At 48.2% G+C, this 18444-nt stretch overlaps 1 protein-coding gene across 1 annotated transcript in view; it reads left to right on the plus strand.

The window, feature by feature from the left end:
• The window catches only part of mmp17a (matrix metallopeptidase 17a), a 105733-nt gene that overhangs the window by 78295 nt on the left and 8994 nt on the right, over positions 1-18444 (plus strand). Inside the window, exons 5-8 of the mRNA XM_078227148.1 lie at positions 1748-1924; positions 6092-6191; positions 10737-10819; positions 17673-17825. Coding sequence (XP_078083274.1) covers positions 1748-1924; positions 6092-6191; positions 10737-10819; positions 17673-17825 — 513 coding nt within the window. The remainder of the gene's footprint in view (positions 1-1747; positions 1925-6091; positions 6192-10736; positions 10820-17672; positions 17826-18444) is intronic.

Here is an 18444-nt window from a genome sequence, read left to right on the forward strand (position 1 = left end):
AACACTCTGGCGGTTTTGACTCCCCTTCATGTGTTTATCCAATCTCCTTGTGAAAGTTATTATTGAATCTGCTTCCACCCCCCTCTCTCTCAGGCAGCGCACAACAACTCGCTGGGTTTTGAAAGGGATTCTCCTAATCCTCTCCCCCACTAATTCTCCTGACGGAACATACAGTTGGTGTAGCCTCTGTTTTCGAGTAATTCTTCACATCTAACCTTTGGCTGATGAAATGGTCCAAGTTGTCAAAAATACCTTGCTGTCAGAAACATATTGATGCATTGACTGTATAAGTGCCGGGTACACGAAGGAGAGACCTTTATTGGAGTCTCTGAGGGAATCTGCTCAGATGCCTCTTCTTTTTGAAGGGAATGTCAGCAAAATGAGGGAATGCATTAAATAGACATCGAACGCTCCGTTCGGCCGCTGGCTAGAGGAGACATTTAAACCTAGCAAACATACTTAGATAAGATGTTTAACAGGGTCCTAGTGCCACACGTAGGGAGAATAGTTTACAAGTCAGTTATATTGCTTGCTTGTTCATCTGCTTGCCTATTTAACATCTATCAACTTTGTAAAAGGTTGTATTTGATTTGATTTATTATTGTCACGTATTAACATACAGTGAAAAGTATTGTTTCTTGTGCGCTATACAAAGCATACCATTCATAGAGAAGGAAAGGAGACAGTGCAGAATGTAGTGTTACAGTCATAACTAGGGTGTTGAGAAACATGTCGGGGAGATTGGTGTGAATAGGGCATTCGGGGTGGGGGCGATGGGATTAAAATGGGCTCAGCCTCTTGCCTTGAGGTCTGACGTTGCCCTCTTTGCGATGTTTACTCCCAGGTTTCAGGAGGCTGTGAGGTTCTTCAACGTAATCAGAAAAAAGCCTAATGGGAATGTTAGCCACCATAACGAGAGAGCAGGAGTATGAAGTGAAGGAAGTATTGGAGCAACCGTACAAAAGTCCTGCTTGGACCACATCGGAGCACCGGGGTGTAGGGTTCTGGGCACTGCACCTTAGTAAGGGTATATTGGATTTGGAGGGAAAGCAATATGGGGCAGCATGGTGGCACAGTGCTGCCTCAAAGCACCAGGGACCCGGGTTCAATTCTGGCCTTGGCTTACTGTCTGTGTGGAGTTTGCACGTTCTCCCCGTGTCTTCGTGGGTTTCCTCCGGGTGTTCCGGGTTTCCTCCCACACTCCAAAGATCTGCGGGTTAGGTTGATTGGCCATGCTAAATTGTCCCTTAGTGTCAGGGAGATTAGCAGGGTAAATGCATGGGGTTACGGGAATAGGGCCTTGGATGGGATTGTGGTCAGTGCAGAGTGGACGGGCCAAATGGCCTCCTTCTGCACTGTATGATTCTGTGATTCTATTCTATGGAATTCAAAAAAATGTTCGTAAAACTCTAAGGGTTAGATTCTGAAGAGAAATGTCATAAACTTGTCTTATGTTCTCTGGAATATAGAAGATTAAGGGGGTGATCTGATTGAAGTGTTTGAGAATTTGAAAAGAAATGAGAGGGTGGAAAAAGAAACTCTTTCCAGCGGGGGAAGGGGGTATAGGGGTGGGGGGGTGGGCTGTTGGGGGATGTGTGGGGGGTTGTAGTAGGCGGGTTTAGGGTTGGGGTAACTGTTGTGGAGCCGTTTACAGTGGTAGAGAAGGATGGAGGGATTTGAAAACAGGGATGAGAATGATGGGTGATCTCTCAGCCAGCTTGAGAAGGTGTCTCTATTTTTTTTGCAGATCCTCTGGAGATGGACCTGTTTGCCGTAGCGGTCCATGAATTCGGCCATGCCATTGGACTGTCGCATTCCTCGGTCAATGAATCCATAATGAGACCTTACTACCAGGGACCTGTGGGCGACCCTCTCCAGTATCACTTGCCTTATGATGACCAATTGAGAATCTGGCAGATATACGGTTCGGACCCTATCCCCTTGCACCTTTCTTCCATTTATGTAAGATGGGATCCGATGCAGACACGGAGGATTGATTCATTCAAATGCAAATTATTTTGAATTCTTTGAGAAGTCACATTTTGGCATCGAGGGCTGAATAATTTGAGGCCTGACGTGTAGTGAGTGGAGTGCACTGGGGATAAGGTGGCTTTGGACCCACGGTTCTCAAAGTTCTCCCCCACTGACAGTTTCCCTCACCTCAGGTTTGGGTCCTCACCTCATGTTTGGCACACTCATTAGGGATTGATCACTGGGATTGGTCAACAACATTGTGTCATGTGACCGTTAGGGTAGGGCGAGGTGACCACAAGGGACCTTGGCCTTTCCTTCTCTGGTAATTCCTGCGTTCCCAGTTTGAGTTACCCCGGACTACGTACAGGAAAGCTTGCTCGGTAAAAAAAACAGCCTATTATTCCAACTAAGAATCACCTCGACAACATTCTCTTGCTGTCACCATTTCCATTTATTTAATGATGAGTCTGAACCCAATGTCCTCGACCAGCTGAGCTCTTTATGTTAAAAGATTTATGCTTTCTCTGTGCCAATCAATCATTGCGAGAATTTAATAAAATGCAAACTGTCTGGAAGGATGTGTTTGACTTCCAGCTGTGTTCTCGTTGTAAACAACCTTCACATCTGCCTAACAGGAATATATTACTTGTGACGGCCTTTGATATTAAAAGCTTAGATTTAAACGTCCCTGTATTGTGCTTTGAGCCAAGATGAATGGTGACGGCAAGTTGGCTCCACATTCATCAGCACCGCCCCCCCACCCACCCCCTTGAAAGATTCTGGTTACAGCTCAGGTCCCCGTGATCACATGCAGCGCCAGTCGTGTTTTACTGAAGACTAAAGGGCCGACTTGAATTCGTGAGGAAGGTCAAACCACCCAGGCCAGTCAGAAGCTAGGCCGGGGAGGTTTGAGCTTCTTTGGACCGAGCAAGACTCCTGTCCAAAGCTAGTGAGAATCGTGTCATCGTTGCTAATGGGGCAAAGTCATTGAGGAGAGTCAGGCCTTGTGAGACCCACGGGGGGTGGATTTTCCGGTTCCGCCCGCCACAGGAATTGTAGCGGGCGGTGGTGGGGGTGGGGGGGGTGGGGGGGGGGGGGGGAGAGGGGGGGGAGCGCGGTGGGTAGGGGGGGAGCGAGATGGACCGTGGAAAGGTTTGTTGACCTCAGGCGGTTTTGGGGTGAGCGCGGCTGGAAAATCCCGCCCATTGTCTCCAGCGATCAAAAGTGCAGAGTGGGCAGGCTGGCGAGAGGGGAGGGGGGGCGCGTGGTAGTTCCTTAGGCTGCAATGGGGAGAGACTGGGAGAGGCCCACACACCCCAGTTCCTCCCCACGCACCGCAAGCTGTCTTGTATTTATTTTCTTATACCTCTTCCCACTCCTCGTGATGCACTAAGGAAATGCATCATCTGTTTTAATGGCTAGTTATTCCCGGAACAGATCACTCGTCTGTCACCAGAGACTTATAGCTTGAGGGGCGTCACTCCACATCAAGCATGGCTGACCAGGCGTCTCTCTCACTCTTACCACCAGCCATTGACGTGTTGGAAGGATTTTGCAGGTCGACACTCAATCTGGTTGGTGCATGATGGCACCTTCCTTGGCCATCCAGTCCAGGATGGGACTCGAAGCCAGAGCTTCTGGCTCAGGGACAGGGACATTAACCCACAGCGCCAGATCATTTTTACTTGAATATAATTAAGTGTCCCAAGGTTTTTCACAGATGTATCAAAACAAATATGGTAAAGAGCCACACAAGATAGTAAGGCAGAAGGTCAAAGCTGGGTCACAGAGGCAGGTTTAAAGGAACATCCTAAATGAGGAAAGTGAGGAAGTGAGGCAGAGTGGTGTAGGGAGTGAAATCCAAAGCTTGCGAGGGAGAGGGGAGAAGCAGTGGCAAGGGAGCAGATTTGTAGCGGGGACTAAAGTTTTCCAGACGCCCCTGTCGATGGGATCTTCTGGTCTTGCCAATGGGCCGCCGGTGGCACAGGGTGCAAACAATGGGAAAACCCATCAACAGCAGCGGAATCAGAAGATCCTGCCACTGGCCAATGGCGGGCCACCTCTGCCACCCAAAACACCCTGCATGGGGGAGAATCCCAAACTCCAACCATCCAAATCCCACCCAATGGCTTCACTCTTCCCAGTATTTAATTGGAGCAAATTCTCATCCAGCACCGGATGTTGGATTGGTGGAAGGAAACTTGACACCACCTCCTCAAGGGTAATTAGAGAAAACCTGTGAATCAATTAAAACAAAAACCGTTAAAAACATTTTCACATTAAATTTCCTGCGCCTCAGCGTCCACTGACCAACTGAAGACCTTCAAAATGTTAGAAACTGTCCAGTCTTCTTATTCCCCCTCAACCCCCTGAAGGTGGAGGGAAACAGCCTCAAACTGTTGGGTAACAGATTATCCCAAATAGAAGTCACTCCTCAGACTTTGCACATGACCTGGGGGCCGCTATTCCCAGCGAGGGAGTGCTGCAGTGTCAGGGGTGCTGCTTTATGGATGGGGTGTCAGACCAACTCCTTGAGTGATTACAATAGACCCCAGCGGTGCCGTCTTGTGGAAGGTCAGTGGGGTATAGCTTATGCTAAGCCTCCCCTTCTAACCAATGTCAGCAGAGATAGAATCACTTTTCATTTAACTGCCTGGCTGTTTGTGGGATCTTGCTGTGCGTGGATGAGCTGATCCAATTGCCAACATAACAGCGACTCCACTTCAAGTCTGATTTATGGACCACATTATTGGCCATTATCCCTGAGGATGCTGTATAAATATTGGAAAATGGGTGTGATACATACCAAAATCCCTCATACATCCACAGGATAGCCCCAATCATTGAATATGTTTTTCTGAAATGTGGGAACAGGCCAGTTTAACAGGCAGATTTTACACAGGAAGCTCACACAAGGAGAAAAAGAGATGTGAAGAGTTCATCTGTTTCAGTGATGAGAGATAAATGTTGGCCCGGACTCTGGGGTGAATGTCCTTCTGTTCTTCGGATAGTGACCACGGCATCTCAGTACCGACCCTCTGACTGGGGAAGTCGTGGCGTTGTGGTATTGTCACTGGACTAGTAATCCAGAAACTCAGCTAATCCTCTGGGGACCCGGGTTCGAATCCCACCACAGCAGATGGTGGAATTTGAATTCAATAAAATATCTGGAATAAAGAATCTACTGATGGCCACGGAACCATTGTCGATTGTCAGAAAAACCCATTTGGTTCACTAACGTTCTTTAGGGAAGGAAATCAGCCGCCCTTACCCGGTCTGGCCTACATGGCCTTTCTATGTTTCTATCAAGAAGAAATTAGATATCGCCCTTAGGGATCAAGGGAAAAAGCAGGGAAGAAGGGATCAGGATATTGAATTTGAATTTGATAATCAGCCATGATCAAAATGAATGGTGGAGCAGGCTCGAAGGGCTTCTAGGTTCTATGTTTCTATGTTACATGCGACTCCAGAGCCACAGACTCTGAAAATGCCCTCAGTTCAAGGGCAAACGGTGTCAAACCAATTTTCTACGGAGGCCCCAGGAGTGAGATTTGAACCCAGGACCCTGTTAGCTGCCCCAAATACAATCGCATGTGACGACAGGGTGACAGAAGGTTGAAGTATTCTCGAAAGAATGGCAGAAGCCGTGCGTTGGACGATTTCACCGACCCTCAATCTTACCGCGGCTCTCTGATGTTCGCTTGACACGTTACAAGCTGATACAGAAAGCTGTAGTAAATTCCCTGGGCATAAAAGAGTAAATGGGATGTTTGGTGAACTGGAAAGAATATTGCTAATTAGAAATGTCACTCATTGATTTAATACGTATGTGGAAAGAAGGAAATTGCTCAGATCTAAATGAGAAACCAACCGTCTTTGCAGGGGGACTGAACGATTGCATTTGTGGATTCTTGCAAGTTGCTGATTACTCTAAACCATTCAAATTAACCGAGCTGTACCAAAGGGGATGAAATTAATGCCTGTTAGAAGAGACTTTACGTGACCGTACTTTCAAACTTGATTCGTTTTTTATTTAATTCGGTTTTAGTCAGGATAGAGGCGGTTTGTGTGTGTGTTTTTTTTTACTGTGTTCCTTTCTCTTCCTCTCTACGTTGAGGTGTCAGAGAGTTACTGTTCCCCACCAGCCAACCCCAAGGGGACAATTCATCAGCCCACCCTGTGCTCCCGGAGCCTCCAGCGAAGCGTCCAACTGCTCAGTGAGTACCAGGGGCTGGTGGGGCTGGGGGAGGGGGGTTGCAGTTTAATCAATCATTTTCTAAACTTCCCACCCACCCCCCCAACTCCGCACCCCTCCCCACATCTCCCTTCTTGTACTGCACAGTGGGACAGTGGCACCGGAGCGAGGTGACTTCTTGCAAGCGGTGCCCAGCATACCTTCTCATTCTATCTTTTACCCTCATTCTATGCTTTTAAAACTTTATTCTACACCCTAGCTATGGCTGTAACGCTACATTCTGCACTCTCTCCTTTCCTTCTCTATGTACAGTATGCATTGTCTGTATAGAAACAATACTTTTCACTGTATACAAATACACGTGACAATAATAAATCAAATCAAATCAAAATCAGCAGAAAAAAGCAAATTGGATACAAAACTGGCTCGGTCAAAGAAGACAGAGGGTAGCAGTGGAAGGGTGCGTTTCTGAATGGAGGGCTGTGACAAGTGGCGTTCCTCAGGGATCAGTGCTGGGACCTTTGCTGTTTGTAATATATATAAATGATTTGGAGGAAAATATAACTGGTTGATTAGTAAGTTTGCCGACGCACAAAGGTTGGTGGATTTGTGGATAGCGATGAGGACCATCAGAGGATACAGCAGGATATAGATCAGTTGGAGACTTGGGCGGAGAGATGGCAGATGGAGTTTAATCCGGACAAATGTGAGGTAATGCATTTTGAAAGTCTAATACAGATAGGAAATATACAGTAAATGGCAGAACCCTTAAGAGTATTGATAGGCAGAGGGATCTGGGTGTACAGGTACACAGGTCACTGAAAGTGGCAATGCAGGTGGAGAAGGCAGTCAAGAAGGCATACGGCATGCTTGCCTTCATCGGCCGGGGTATTGAGTTTAAAAATTGTCAAGTCATGTTGCAGCTTTATAGAACCTTAGTGAGGCCACACTTGGAATATAGTGTTCAATTCTGGTCGCCACGCTACCAGAAGGATGTGGAGGCTTTGGAGAGGGTACAGGAAAGATTTACCAGGATGTTGCCTGGTATGGAGGGCATTAGCTATGAGGAGAGGTTGGAGAAACTTGGTTTGTTCTCACTGGAGCGACGGAGGTTGAGGGGAGACCTGATAGAAGTCTACAAGATTACGAGAGGCATGGACAGAGCAGATAGTCAGAAGCTTTTTCCCAGGGTGGAAGAGTCAATTACTAGGGGGCACAGGTTTAAGGGGCAAGGTTTAAAGGAGATGTACGAGGCAGATTTTGTACACAGAGAGTAATGGGTGCCTGGAACTCGTTGCCGGGGGAGATAGTGGAAGCGGATACGGTAGTGACTTTTAAGGGGCATCTTGACAGATACATGAATAAGATGGGAATAGAGGGATATGGTCCCCGGAAGGGTAGGGGGTTTTAGTTCAGTCGGGCAGCATGGTCGGTGCAGGCTTGGAGGGCCGAAGGGCCTGTTCCTGTGCTGTAATTTTCTTTGTTTTTTGTTCTTTGTACTGCGGATGCTGGAATCTGAAACCAAAAGAGAAAACACTGAAAAATCTCAGCAGGTCTGGCAGCGTTTGTAAGGAGAGAAAAGAGCTGACGTTTCGAGTCCAGGTGACCCGACAAAGCTCTGACAAAGGGTCATCTGGACTCGAAACGTCAGCTCTTTTCTCTCCTTACAGATGCTGCCAGACCTGCTGAGATTTTCCAGCATTTTCTCTTTTGAAATCAAAATCAGCGGTTAGCACTGCTGCCTCACGGCATCAGGGACCTGGGTTCGATTCCCGGCTTGGGTCACTGTCTGTATTGAGTCTGCAGGTTCTCCCCGTGTCTGCCTGGGTTCCCTCCGGGTGCTCCGGTTTTCTCCCACAGTCCAAAAGATATGCTGGTTAGGTGGATTGACCATGCTAAATTCTCCCTCAGTGTACCCAAACAGGCGCAGGAGTGTGGCGACTCAGGGATTTTCACAGTAACTTCATTGCAGTGTTAATGTAAGCCTACTTGTGACTAAATAAATAAAAACTTAAAAACTTATAGCCAATTGTCCCGCAAGTTGAGAGAAGCTATGAAGCCAACCTGACGCTCAGAGATAAAAGCAAAATACCGCGGATTCTGGAATCTGAAACAAAAACAGAAAATGATGGAAAATACAGAACACTGAGAAGCCTGGATAGAGTGGACGTGGAGAGGATGTTTCCACCAGTGGGTGAGACTAGAAACAGAGGGCACAACCTCAGAGTGAAGGGACGCTCCTTTAAAACTGAGATGAGGAGGAATTTCTTCAGCCAGAGGGTGGTGAATCTGTGGAACTCTTTGCCACAGAAGGCTGTGGAGGCCAGGTCATTGAGTGTCTTTAAGACAGAGATAGATAGGTTCTTGATTAATAAGGGGATCAAGGGTTATGGGGAGAAGGCAGGAGAATGGGGATGAGAATTATATCAGCCATGATTGAATGGCGGAGCAGACTCGATGGGCCGAGTGGCCTAATTCTGCTCCTATATCTTTTGGTCTTATGGAAAATCTCAGCAGGTCTGGCAAGATCTCTGGAGAGAGATTAGAGCCAAAGTTTCGAGTCAAGATGACCGCCACCCTGACTCGAAACGTTGGCCCTGCTCTTTCTTGACACTCAGCGGGATCAGCAGCCATGTTTGTGGAACATTGATTCAGGGTATGTGGCTGTCAGTGGAACGGGAATGCACACAGTTCCCCAGTCACTCTTTCACTCTGACTGGATAAGCAACTGAGTGGAAAGACTCTCTCTCTTACTGTCAGATGTTTGGAAGCTGGGATGATTGCTGCTGGGACACTGAGGTTTGAAGTGAACAGAGTGTTTCTTCCTCAGATACTTCCTGTGCACTGATTTCCATCAATCCCAAAGTGCTTTTTGCTAGATGGCCCCACTCGAGTGAATCCAACTAATTACAGAGATAGCAAAGAGTCAGAGATTCTGTGTAGCATGTGCCAAAAATCAACACTGCACATTTTTCTTCATGGATTCTATGGGATGTGGGCATTGCTGGCTGGGCCAGCATTTATTGCCCATCCCTAATTGCCCTTGAGAAGGTGGTGGTGAGCTGCCACCTTGAACCGTTGCAGACCTTATGGTGTAGGTACACCCACTGTGCTGTTAGGAAGGGAGTTCCAGGATTTTGACTCAGTGAAGGAACGGCGATATATTTCCAAGTCAGGATGGTGAGTGGCTTGAAGGGGAAGTTCCAAGAGGTGGTGTTCCCAGGTATCTGCTGCCCTTGTCCTTCGAGATGGTGGACGATTTGGAAGGTGCTGTCAAAGGAGTAGCCGTTTATAATAGCACCCTTTGTTTCATGTATACCCACCTTCTTTTGATTGACACCCATTTAGTAAAACATGCATGGAGTTTGCAAGTTCTCCCCGCGTCCACGTGGCTTTCGTCTGGGTGCTCCGGTTTCCTCCCACAGTCCAAAGATGTGCAAGGTGGATCGGCCATATTGAATTGCCCCTTAGTGTCCCGGGATATGTAGGTTAGGGGGATTAGCAGGGTACGTATTGTGGTTATGGGGCTAGGACTTTGGTGGGGTGTTCTGTTGGAGAGTCAGTGCAGACTCGATGGGCCGAATGGCCTCCTTCTGGACTGCAGGGATTTGATGATTCTGGGACCTGTGGTGGTTTCTTTTCACTTGTTAGTTTAACCGAGCCTTGAAATCCCGCAATGAACAAGAATGACAGATTGTTTCAGAGTCAGGGACCAGAACTTTATCGACCGGGAATCGGAGCAGGCAAGGGATGGATCATGGGACGGTCCGGTGACCTTGGGCGGGATATTACGGTTTTGGGACGAGCGAGGCTCTTCATTGAATTGATTGGATGATCAGTCAAAGGGATATTGTTGCTGCTCAGCAGAAGTGTTTAAGGTTTTTTTAATGCCTCTGATTTTGAATATTCCTGAAAAGAGAGACCTGTTGCTGAAGTTTCTTGTCTCGCACTCACCAGGACAAACACAAGAATGCCAAATTTCAAACAGAAGAACATAAGAACTAAGAGCAGGAGTAGGCCATCTGGCACCTCGGGCCTGCTCCGCCATTCAATAAGATCATGGCTGATCTTTTCGTGGACTCAGCTCCACTTACCCGCTCGCTCACCCTAACCCTTAATTCCTTTACTGTTCAAAAATCTATCTACCACAGCAATTCAAAACCAGTGGAGACCTGGCAACCAATCAGCACCCTTTTCTCCTGTAGTGTAAATTCTTGGGACTGTTTGAAATTTGGTATTCTTACATTTGTCCTGATGAGTTTGACATGAAAAGTTTCAGCAACTCTTGTCTTTACAGCAAGATTCAAGGTCGGTACTACAAAGCGAGAACCTCTGAATCCTTTTGGTCAGAACAGTGTCCTAGAGATTAATTTTCAATTCCTAAGGACACTCGGGCAATCCTGAACACTGATAAACCCCGTACTACAGATACTGCCTTATTTGCTGAGTGGTTGCCAGCACATCCTGTGTCGATGAAAGGTGAATCAGTTGTGGAGTTCTGCACAGTGACAGCATGGTGTATGATTCGGATAAGATATAGCTCTGATCAGGTTTCTTTCTCATGCAGACCAAGAACAGACGTTGCTGACAGATGCAATACCAACTTTGATGCTGTGGCCCAGATCAGAGGAGAAGCATTCTTTTTCAAAGGTAAGGATATTTGTTCTATATTTATCTATCTCCAGCGAGATTGTGTTAGCAAGCACAAAAACACATATTCTCACCCACATCTTACCACAAACTGTGAGTATTGATCCCCCTATCTCCTACCTATAGTTATTTCTGGATACTGGTTAATATTCCTCCCTCATCCCCTATCTATTTCTGGCCAAATTCACCAAGAGCACTGTGTCCAGTTCTGGTCAGTTCTCACCTGGAGCACTGTGTCCAGTTCTGGTCAGTTCTCACCTAGGCCACTGTGTCCAGTTCTGGTCAGTTCTCACCTGGAGCACTGTGTCCAGTTCTGGTCAGTTCTCACCTGGAGCACTGTGTCCAGTTCTGGTCAGTTCTCACCTGGAGCACTGTGTCCAGTTCTGGTCAGATTCACCTAGAGCACTGTGTCCAGTTCTGGTCAGTTCTCACCTGGACCACTGTGTCCAGTTCTGGTCAGATTCACCTGGAGCACTCTGTCCACCTCTGGTCAGATTCACCTAGAGCACTGTGTCCAGTTCTGGTCAGTTCTCACCTAGGGCACTGTGTCCAGTTCTGGTCAGTTCTCACCTGGAGCACTGTGTCCAGTTCTGGTCAGTTCACACCTGGAGCACTGTGTCCAGTTCTGGTCAGATTCACCTGGAGCACTGTGTCCAGTTCTGGTCAGATTCACCTGGAGCACTATGTCCAGTTCTGGTCAGTTCTCACCTGGAGCACTGTGTCCAGTTCTGGTCAGTTCTCACCTGGAGCACTGTGTCCAGTTCTGGTCAGATTCACCTCGAGCACTGTGTCCAGTTCTGGTCAGTTCACACCTGGAGCACTGTGTCCAGTTCTGGTCAGTTCACACCTGGAGCACTGTGTCCAGTTCTGGTCAGTTCACACCTGGAGCACTGTGTCCCGTCCTGGTGCCTCCGAGCAGAGATATATTGAAGTCTCTGAAGGTGCCGCTGTGAGAAGATGTCAGCAGGACAGAATAATGAAAATCGTTGGAAAAACTCCAGCCTCAGAAGTCGGCACAAATTCAGCCGATCAAAAAGATGTAACTTTAAAGTCTGCTGCCAACCATGTTGTGCGAAGGGAATTAAGAGAATGAGTTCCAACTTACAAAAGGCAAATCTGAGCAGCAAAGTTTCACAGAGTGTATCAGCATGAAGAGATATGAGGAGGCAAAGGCTTTGGAATCATTACAGGAACAGTTGGTGGCAGTGATGGGAAGGAAGTTATTTCTGTTTTGCATTGTTCGATGCTGTCTCCCACTGTGATTTCCAATCATGTCTAGACTCGTTACGAACACATTGAATCACACAATTTGCAGGTGGAATGCAGCAATGCCTTGACAAATGCTCAGGCCAAGACCTCCATCCAACATTGCGTTCCGCTAGCCAATGGCAACAATTTGTTTTTTCTCACACTGCTAAGAGCAGGCAGCTGTCTCCAATTTCCCGGCGCCTGTTTATGCAAATATTGACAGTGATGGAATGGTCAGGATATTGACTGTGTGACAGCGAGGCACCCCGAGAGAGTGTATTTCTGTATAAACGCCAGCGTTGGACAGGAGGTGGAGACGGACTCCCGGCGTGAGGTCGAACCCTCGCAAGACCCGTGGCTCTGCTTCCAGCCGGACGGCTGAAGAATTATTTATGTTGAGGAGTGAAATATAATTGAACTGGGCTCCATCTGACCGCACCGTTGAGAGAAAGAAGTGTGCATCGCAGTGCGTGCCTCTGTCCAAAGAACAAAGAAGAAAGAACAAAGAAAATTACAGCACAGGGACAGGCCCTTCGGCCCTCCAAGCCTGCACCGACCATGCTGCCTGACTTAACTAAAACCCCCTACCCTTCCGGGGACCATATCCCTCTATTTCCATCCTATTCATGTACTTGTCAAGACGCCCCTTAAAACTCACTATCGTATCTGCTTCCACTACCTCCCCCGGCAACAGGTTCCAGGCACCCACCACCCTCTGTGTGAAAAAAGTTGCCTCGTACATCTCCTTTAAACCTTGCCCCTCGCACCTTAAACCTGTGCCCCCTAGTAATTGACTCTTCCACCCTGGGAGAAAGCTTCTGACTATCCACTCTGTCCATGCCCCTCATAATCTGGTAGACTTCTATCAGATCGCCCGTCAACCTCTGTCGTTCCGGTGAGAACAAACCAAGTTTCTCCAACCTCTCCTCATAGCTAATGCCCTCCATACCAGGCAACATCCTGGTAAATCTTTTCTGTACCCTCTCCAAAGCCTCCACATCTTTCTGATAGTGTGGCGACCAGAATTGGACACTCTATTCCAATTCCCTCTCATTTACCGTCCCAATTTTCCCTCTTCAAAGAATCACAGACGCTGGAATTTTCGGCTCCTGGTTACATCGGGTGGGTTCGGCAACGGGAATGGAAAATTTCAAGGGGAAAAGCCAAATCCTGTTTTACACCAACATAGACACGTGACCTGCTTTCCCCTCCCCTCCCCCCACCGCTCTCCCCCCCAATCAGTGAGAGGGAGCATTTGCCAACGTTCAATGTTAGGAATATCATTTGCATTCATTGACACATTATTATCAGGCACCGACCACCCTACCCAATCAGAAAACCCGTTCCTCTCAGCTTGAGGGTGGGACCGGAGAATGTGACTGCGTGATCCCCTGACGCTTACACCTGGAGGGCGGGCCACCCCAGGGGGGAGCTCAGGTGAGTGCGTGGCTCACGGGGGAGAGGGTCATGCCCCCCCTGACACTGGCAATGAGTGGCGAAGGTGAATAGTATAGATCAGCGGTGGGCAGCCTGCTGTCTGGGGGCCACATGCGGCCCATCTAGGTTCTGAGTGCGGTCCCCACAAGACATTCTGCTGACGCTCGAGCAGGGTTACCGCATTCCGCTGATTCCCGTCCGTGTTTTTTTTCCTGCCGGTCTGACTGAAGTGAAGTAAAGCAAGAGGTGAGTGAGGTGAGGTGCGTGCTGATTGCTCACAACATTGAGTGTGAGAGCCGTGCGCTCCCTCTGTGTCCACATCAATACTTCTTTTGTTTTTAACCATCTGAAGTTGACGAGAGTTCCAATAATATATAAATGATGAAGCATTCTCTATAACTCTTTTTGAAATATTTGGCGTGTATTAAATGTATTTAATCTTATTCATTAGAACATAGAACAGTACAGCACAGAACAGGCCCTTCGGCCCACGATGTTGTGCCGAGCTTTATCTGAAACCAAGATCAAGCTATCCCACTCTCTATCATCCTGGTGTGCTCCATGTGCCTATCCAATAACCGCTTAAATGTTCCTAAAGTGTCTGACTCCACTATCACTGCAGGCAGTCCATTCCACACCCCAACCACTCTCTGCGTAAAGAACCTACCTCTGATATCCTTCCTGTATCTCCCACCACGAACCCTATAGTTATGCCCCCTTGTAATAGCTCCATCCACCCGAGGAAATAGTCTTTGAACGTTCACTCTATCTATCCCCTTCATCATTTTATAAACCTCTATTAAGTCTCCCCTCAGCCTCCTCCGCTCCAGAGAGAACAGCCCTAGCTCCCTCAACCTTTCCTCATAAGACCTACCCTCCAAACCAGGCAGCATCCTGGTAAATCTCCTCTGCACTCTTTCCAGCGCTTCCACATCCTTCTTATAGTGAGGTGACCAGAACTGCACACAATATTCCAAATGTGGTCTCACCAAGGTCCTGTACAGTTGCAGCATAACCCCACGGCTCTTAAACTCCAACCCCCTGTTAATAAAAGCTAACACACTATAGGCCTTCTTCACAGCTCTATCCACTTGAGTGGCAACCTTTAGAGATCTGTGGATATAGACCCCAAGATCTCTCTGTTCCTCCACAGTCTTCAGAACCCTACCTTTGACCCTGTAATCCACATTTAAATAGTCCTACCAAAATGAATCACCTCACATTCATGGGGTTTGGGTTGGTGAACAAGCCCCATTTCAATGCTGTGGCCCACTCAGATGAAGGCGGGTCACTCATGTGGCCCACTCACCCGCCCAGGTTGCCCATCGCTGGTGTAGATATGTTTAAGGGGAAGCTGGATAAACAGGTGGGAGAAAGGAATAGAAGGATATGAGGAGAGGGTGGCGGAAAGTTCATGTGGAGCATTAACACCAGGACAGAGCTGTTGGGTTGAGGTAGGTTTCTGGGCTGTAAATTGTAGGTGATGCTTTATCACAGGCAGAGATTGAGGATTAAAAGGTACATTTGTCATGGATGTAAACAGTGCCACGGCAGACCCCGACAGGGGAAGACTTGCATTTATATAGCACCTTTCACAACCACTGGATATCACAAAGGACCTTGAAGTATAGTCAGTGTAGGGCGGGATTTTCCAATCCTAGCATGGACCTTCCTCCAGTCCCTCAAATTATCCATCTCACCCACAAAGATTCGCAGGATTCGAGTTTCATTTTTAAGTTTATTTATTAGTGTCACAAGTAGGCTTACATTGACACTGCAATGAAGTTACTGTGAAAATCCCCGAGTTGCCACACTCCAGCGCCTAATCGGGTAAGAAAGCCCACCAACGCCTCTACTTTCTCAGAAGACTAAGGAAATTTGGCATGTCAGCTACGACTCTCACCAACTTTTACAGATGCGCCATAGAAAGCATTCTTTCTGGTTGTATCACAGCTTGGAATGGCTCCTGCTCTGCCCAAGACCGCAAGGAACTACAAAAGGTCGTGAATGTAGCCCAATCTATCACGCAAACCAGCCTCCCATCCATTAACTCTGTCTACACTTCCCGCTGCCTCGGCAAAGCAGCCAGCATAATTAAGGACCCCACGCACCCCGGACATTCTCTCTTCCACCTTCTTCCGTCGGGAAAAAGATAGAAAAGTCTGAGGTCACGTACCAACCGACTCAAGAACAGCTTCTTCCCTGCTGCCATCAGACTTTTGAATGGACCTGCCTCGCATTAAGTTGATCTTTCTCTACACCCTAGCTATGACTGTCGCACTACATTCTGCCCTCTCTCCTTTCCTTCTCTATGAACGGTATGCTTTGTCAGACAGCTCCACACAGACAGTGACCCAAGCTCGGAAATTGAACCTGGGTCCCTGGCACTGTGAGGCAGCAGTGCTAACCGCTGCCACCGTGCCGTCCACGGCAATTAGAGTAGCAGTTTGATGGGCCGGATGGCCGACTCACCTTCCTGTGTTTGTTCCCCTCTCAGCGCTGCCAGAGGGCCAGTTCCCAAATCACTGCTGTTGAATCGATTGTGATTCATAACCTGCGCAAAACTGACATTTGTAACCACAATTCCCAATGAATAAGCCTGGAGCTGAAACGATACATTAAAGCTGTTACTGAACGATTTGACAAATGCTGGGAAGAGGAAGCTGCTGAGCAGAATGGAGAGATTTGCTGTATTGAGTTGGATGCAGTGTTATTAAACATTATGATTTCTGATTGTGCTATCGATGCAGCATTCACCTGATTGAAATGTCTCCAGTTAGACTCATAGCCCCATCTGCTGGAATGCACAAAAACTGCAGGAACCAAGCCCCGGTTCTCATTCCCTTTCCAGCTTGGTTATTGTGTGTTGTATTTGATGTACAAACCCCTTCATCCAGATGAATATCAAATACAACATACAGTACAGCACAGTAACGTTCTGGGGGATTATAGAATCCCAACAGTGTATGTGGTGGACATTCAGCCCATCGAGTCTGTACCAACAACTCCCATGCCCTATCCCCATAACCCCACGTATTTACCCTAGCTAGTCCCCCTGACACTAAGGGCAATGTAGCATGCCCAATCTACCTAACCCGCACATCTTTGGACTGTGGGAGGAAACCGGGGAACCCGGAGGAAACCCACGCAGACACGGGGAGAACGTGCAAACTCCACTCAGTCACACGAGGCCGGAATGGAACCTTGGTCCCTGACGCTGTGAGGCAGCTGTGCTAACCACTGTGAGAGAGCTTTGTGGGGACTGGAGGAGATTACAGAGATAGGGAGAGGTGTAGGGGCTGGGGGAGGTTACAGAGATAGGGAGGGGTGTAGGGGGCTGGAGGAGGTTACAGAGATAGGGAGGGTTGTAGGGGCTGGGGGAGGTTACAGAGATAGGGAGGGGTGTAGGGGCTGGAGGAGGTTACAGAGATAGGGAGGGTTGTAGGGGCTGGGGGAGGTTCCAGAGATAGGGAGGGGTGTAGGGGGCTGGAGGAGTTACAGATATAGGGAGGGTTGTAGGGGCTGGGGGAGGTTACAGAGATAGGGAGGGGTGTAGGGGCTGGAGGAGGTTACAGAGATAGGGAGGGTTGTAGGGGCTGGGGGAGGTTCCAGAGATAGGGAGGGGTGTAGGGGGCTGGAGGAGTTACAGATATAGGGAGGGTTGTAGGGCCTGGAGGAGGTTACAGAGATAGGGAAGGTTGTAGGGTCTGGAGGGGGTTACAGAGATAGGGAGAGTTGTTGGGCTTGGAGGATGTTACAGAGATGGGGAGGGGTGTAGGGGCTGGGGGAGGTTACAGAGATAGGGAGGGTTATAGGTATCGGAGGAGGTTACAGAGATAGGGAAGGTTGTAGGGGCTGGAGGAGGTTACAGAGATAGGGAGGGGTGTAGGTGCTGGAGGAGGTTATAGAGATAGGGAGGGTTATAGGTATCGGAGGAGGTTACAGAGATAGGGAGGGGTGTAGGTGCTGGAGGAGGTTACAGAGATAGGGAAGGTTGTAGGGGCTGGAGGAGGTTACAGAGATAGGGATGGAGTGTAGGCGCTGGAGGAGGTTACAGAGGTAGTGTGCAATGTAAGTGTTGGGGGAGGTTAGAGGGGTGGAATGTGAACCATTGCTGTTCAGGCTGTGAACTCAGGCCTCTCAGTAATGTTTTGCCTTTGTCCAATAGGGAAATATTTCTGGAGGCTGACACGAAACAAGCATCTGGTCTCCTTCCAACCAGCAGAGATCCAACGCTTCTGGCGTGGGTTACCCAGCAACATGGATGGCGTGGACTGTGTGTATGAGAGAACCACAGATCACAAAATTGTATTTTTCAAAGGTAAGTATTGACATTGTTCACCCAGTGTGTCGCAGCTGCCTGGAGCCACCCGAGCAAAGACTCCCATCGCCTCAAATAGCCACCGAAAATCAGGCAGGCGTTCTCGTGGTCAAAATGAACCATTTACACTCACACAGGTTCAGAGGTGCTGCTTTCCCTCTCTGCAACATTGCATTGATCCTGTACAGAGCGGTTTCTGTACACCCGGATTATCAAACAGCGACACACACGGGTTCACACCCAGCCACAGTGATCACATCGCCTTTCTCTCTGCAGTGTATTGGACACCTGGTAACGATGTGAAAAGAGTGATCATCACAGCAGGCCTTTCTGCCCATTGCCCCTCTCCTATCTCTTTAAAAGAGCTATTCAATTAGTCCCACTCTCCTCTTTCCCCATATCCTGGATTTAGAGTCATAGTCATAGAGGTTTACAGCATGGAAACAGGCCCTTCGGCCCAACTTGTCCATGCCGCCCTTTTTTTTAAAACCCCTAAGCTAATCCCAATTGCCCGCATTTGGCCCATATCCCTCTATACCCATCTTACCCATGTAACTATCTAAATGCTTTTTAAAAGATAAAATTGTACCCGCCTCTCCTACCACCTCTGGCAGCTTGT

The sequence above is a fragment of the Mustelus asterias genome, chromosome 13 (genome assembly GCF_964213995.1).
Source record: "Mustelus asterias chromosome 13, sMusAst1.hap1.1, whole genome shotgun sequence".
NCBI classification, from domain to species: domain Eukaryota; kingdom Metazoa; phylum Chordata; class Chondrichthyes; order Carcharhiniformes; family Triakidae; genus Mustelus; species Mustelus asterias.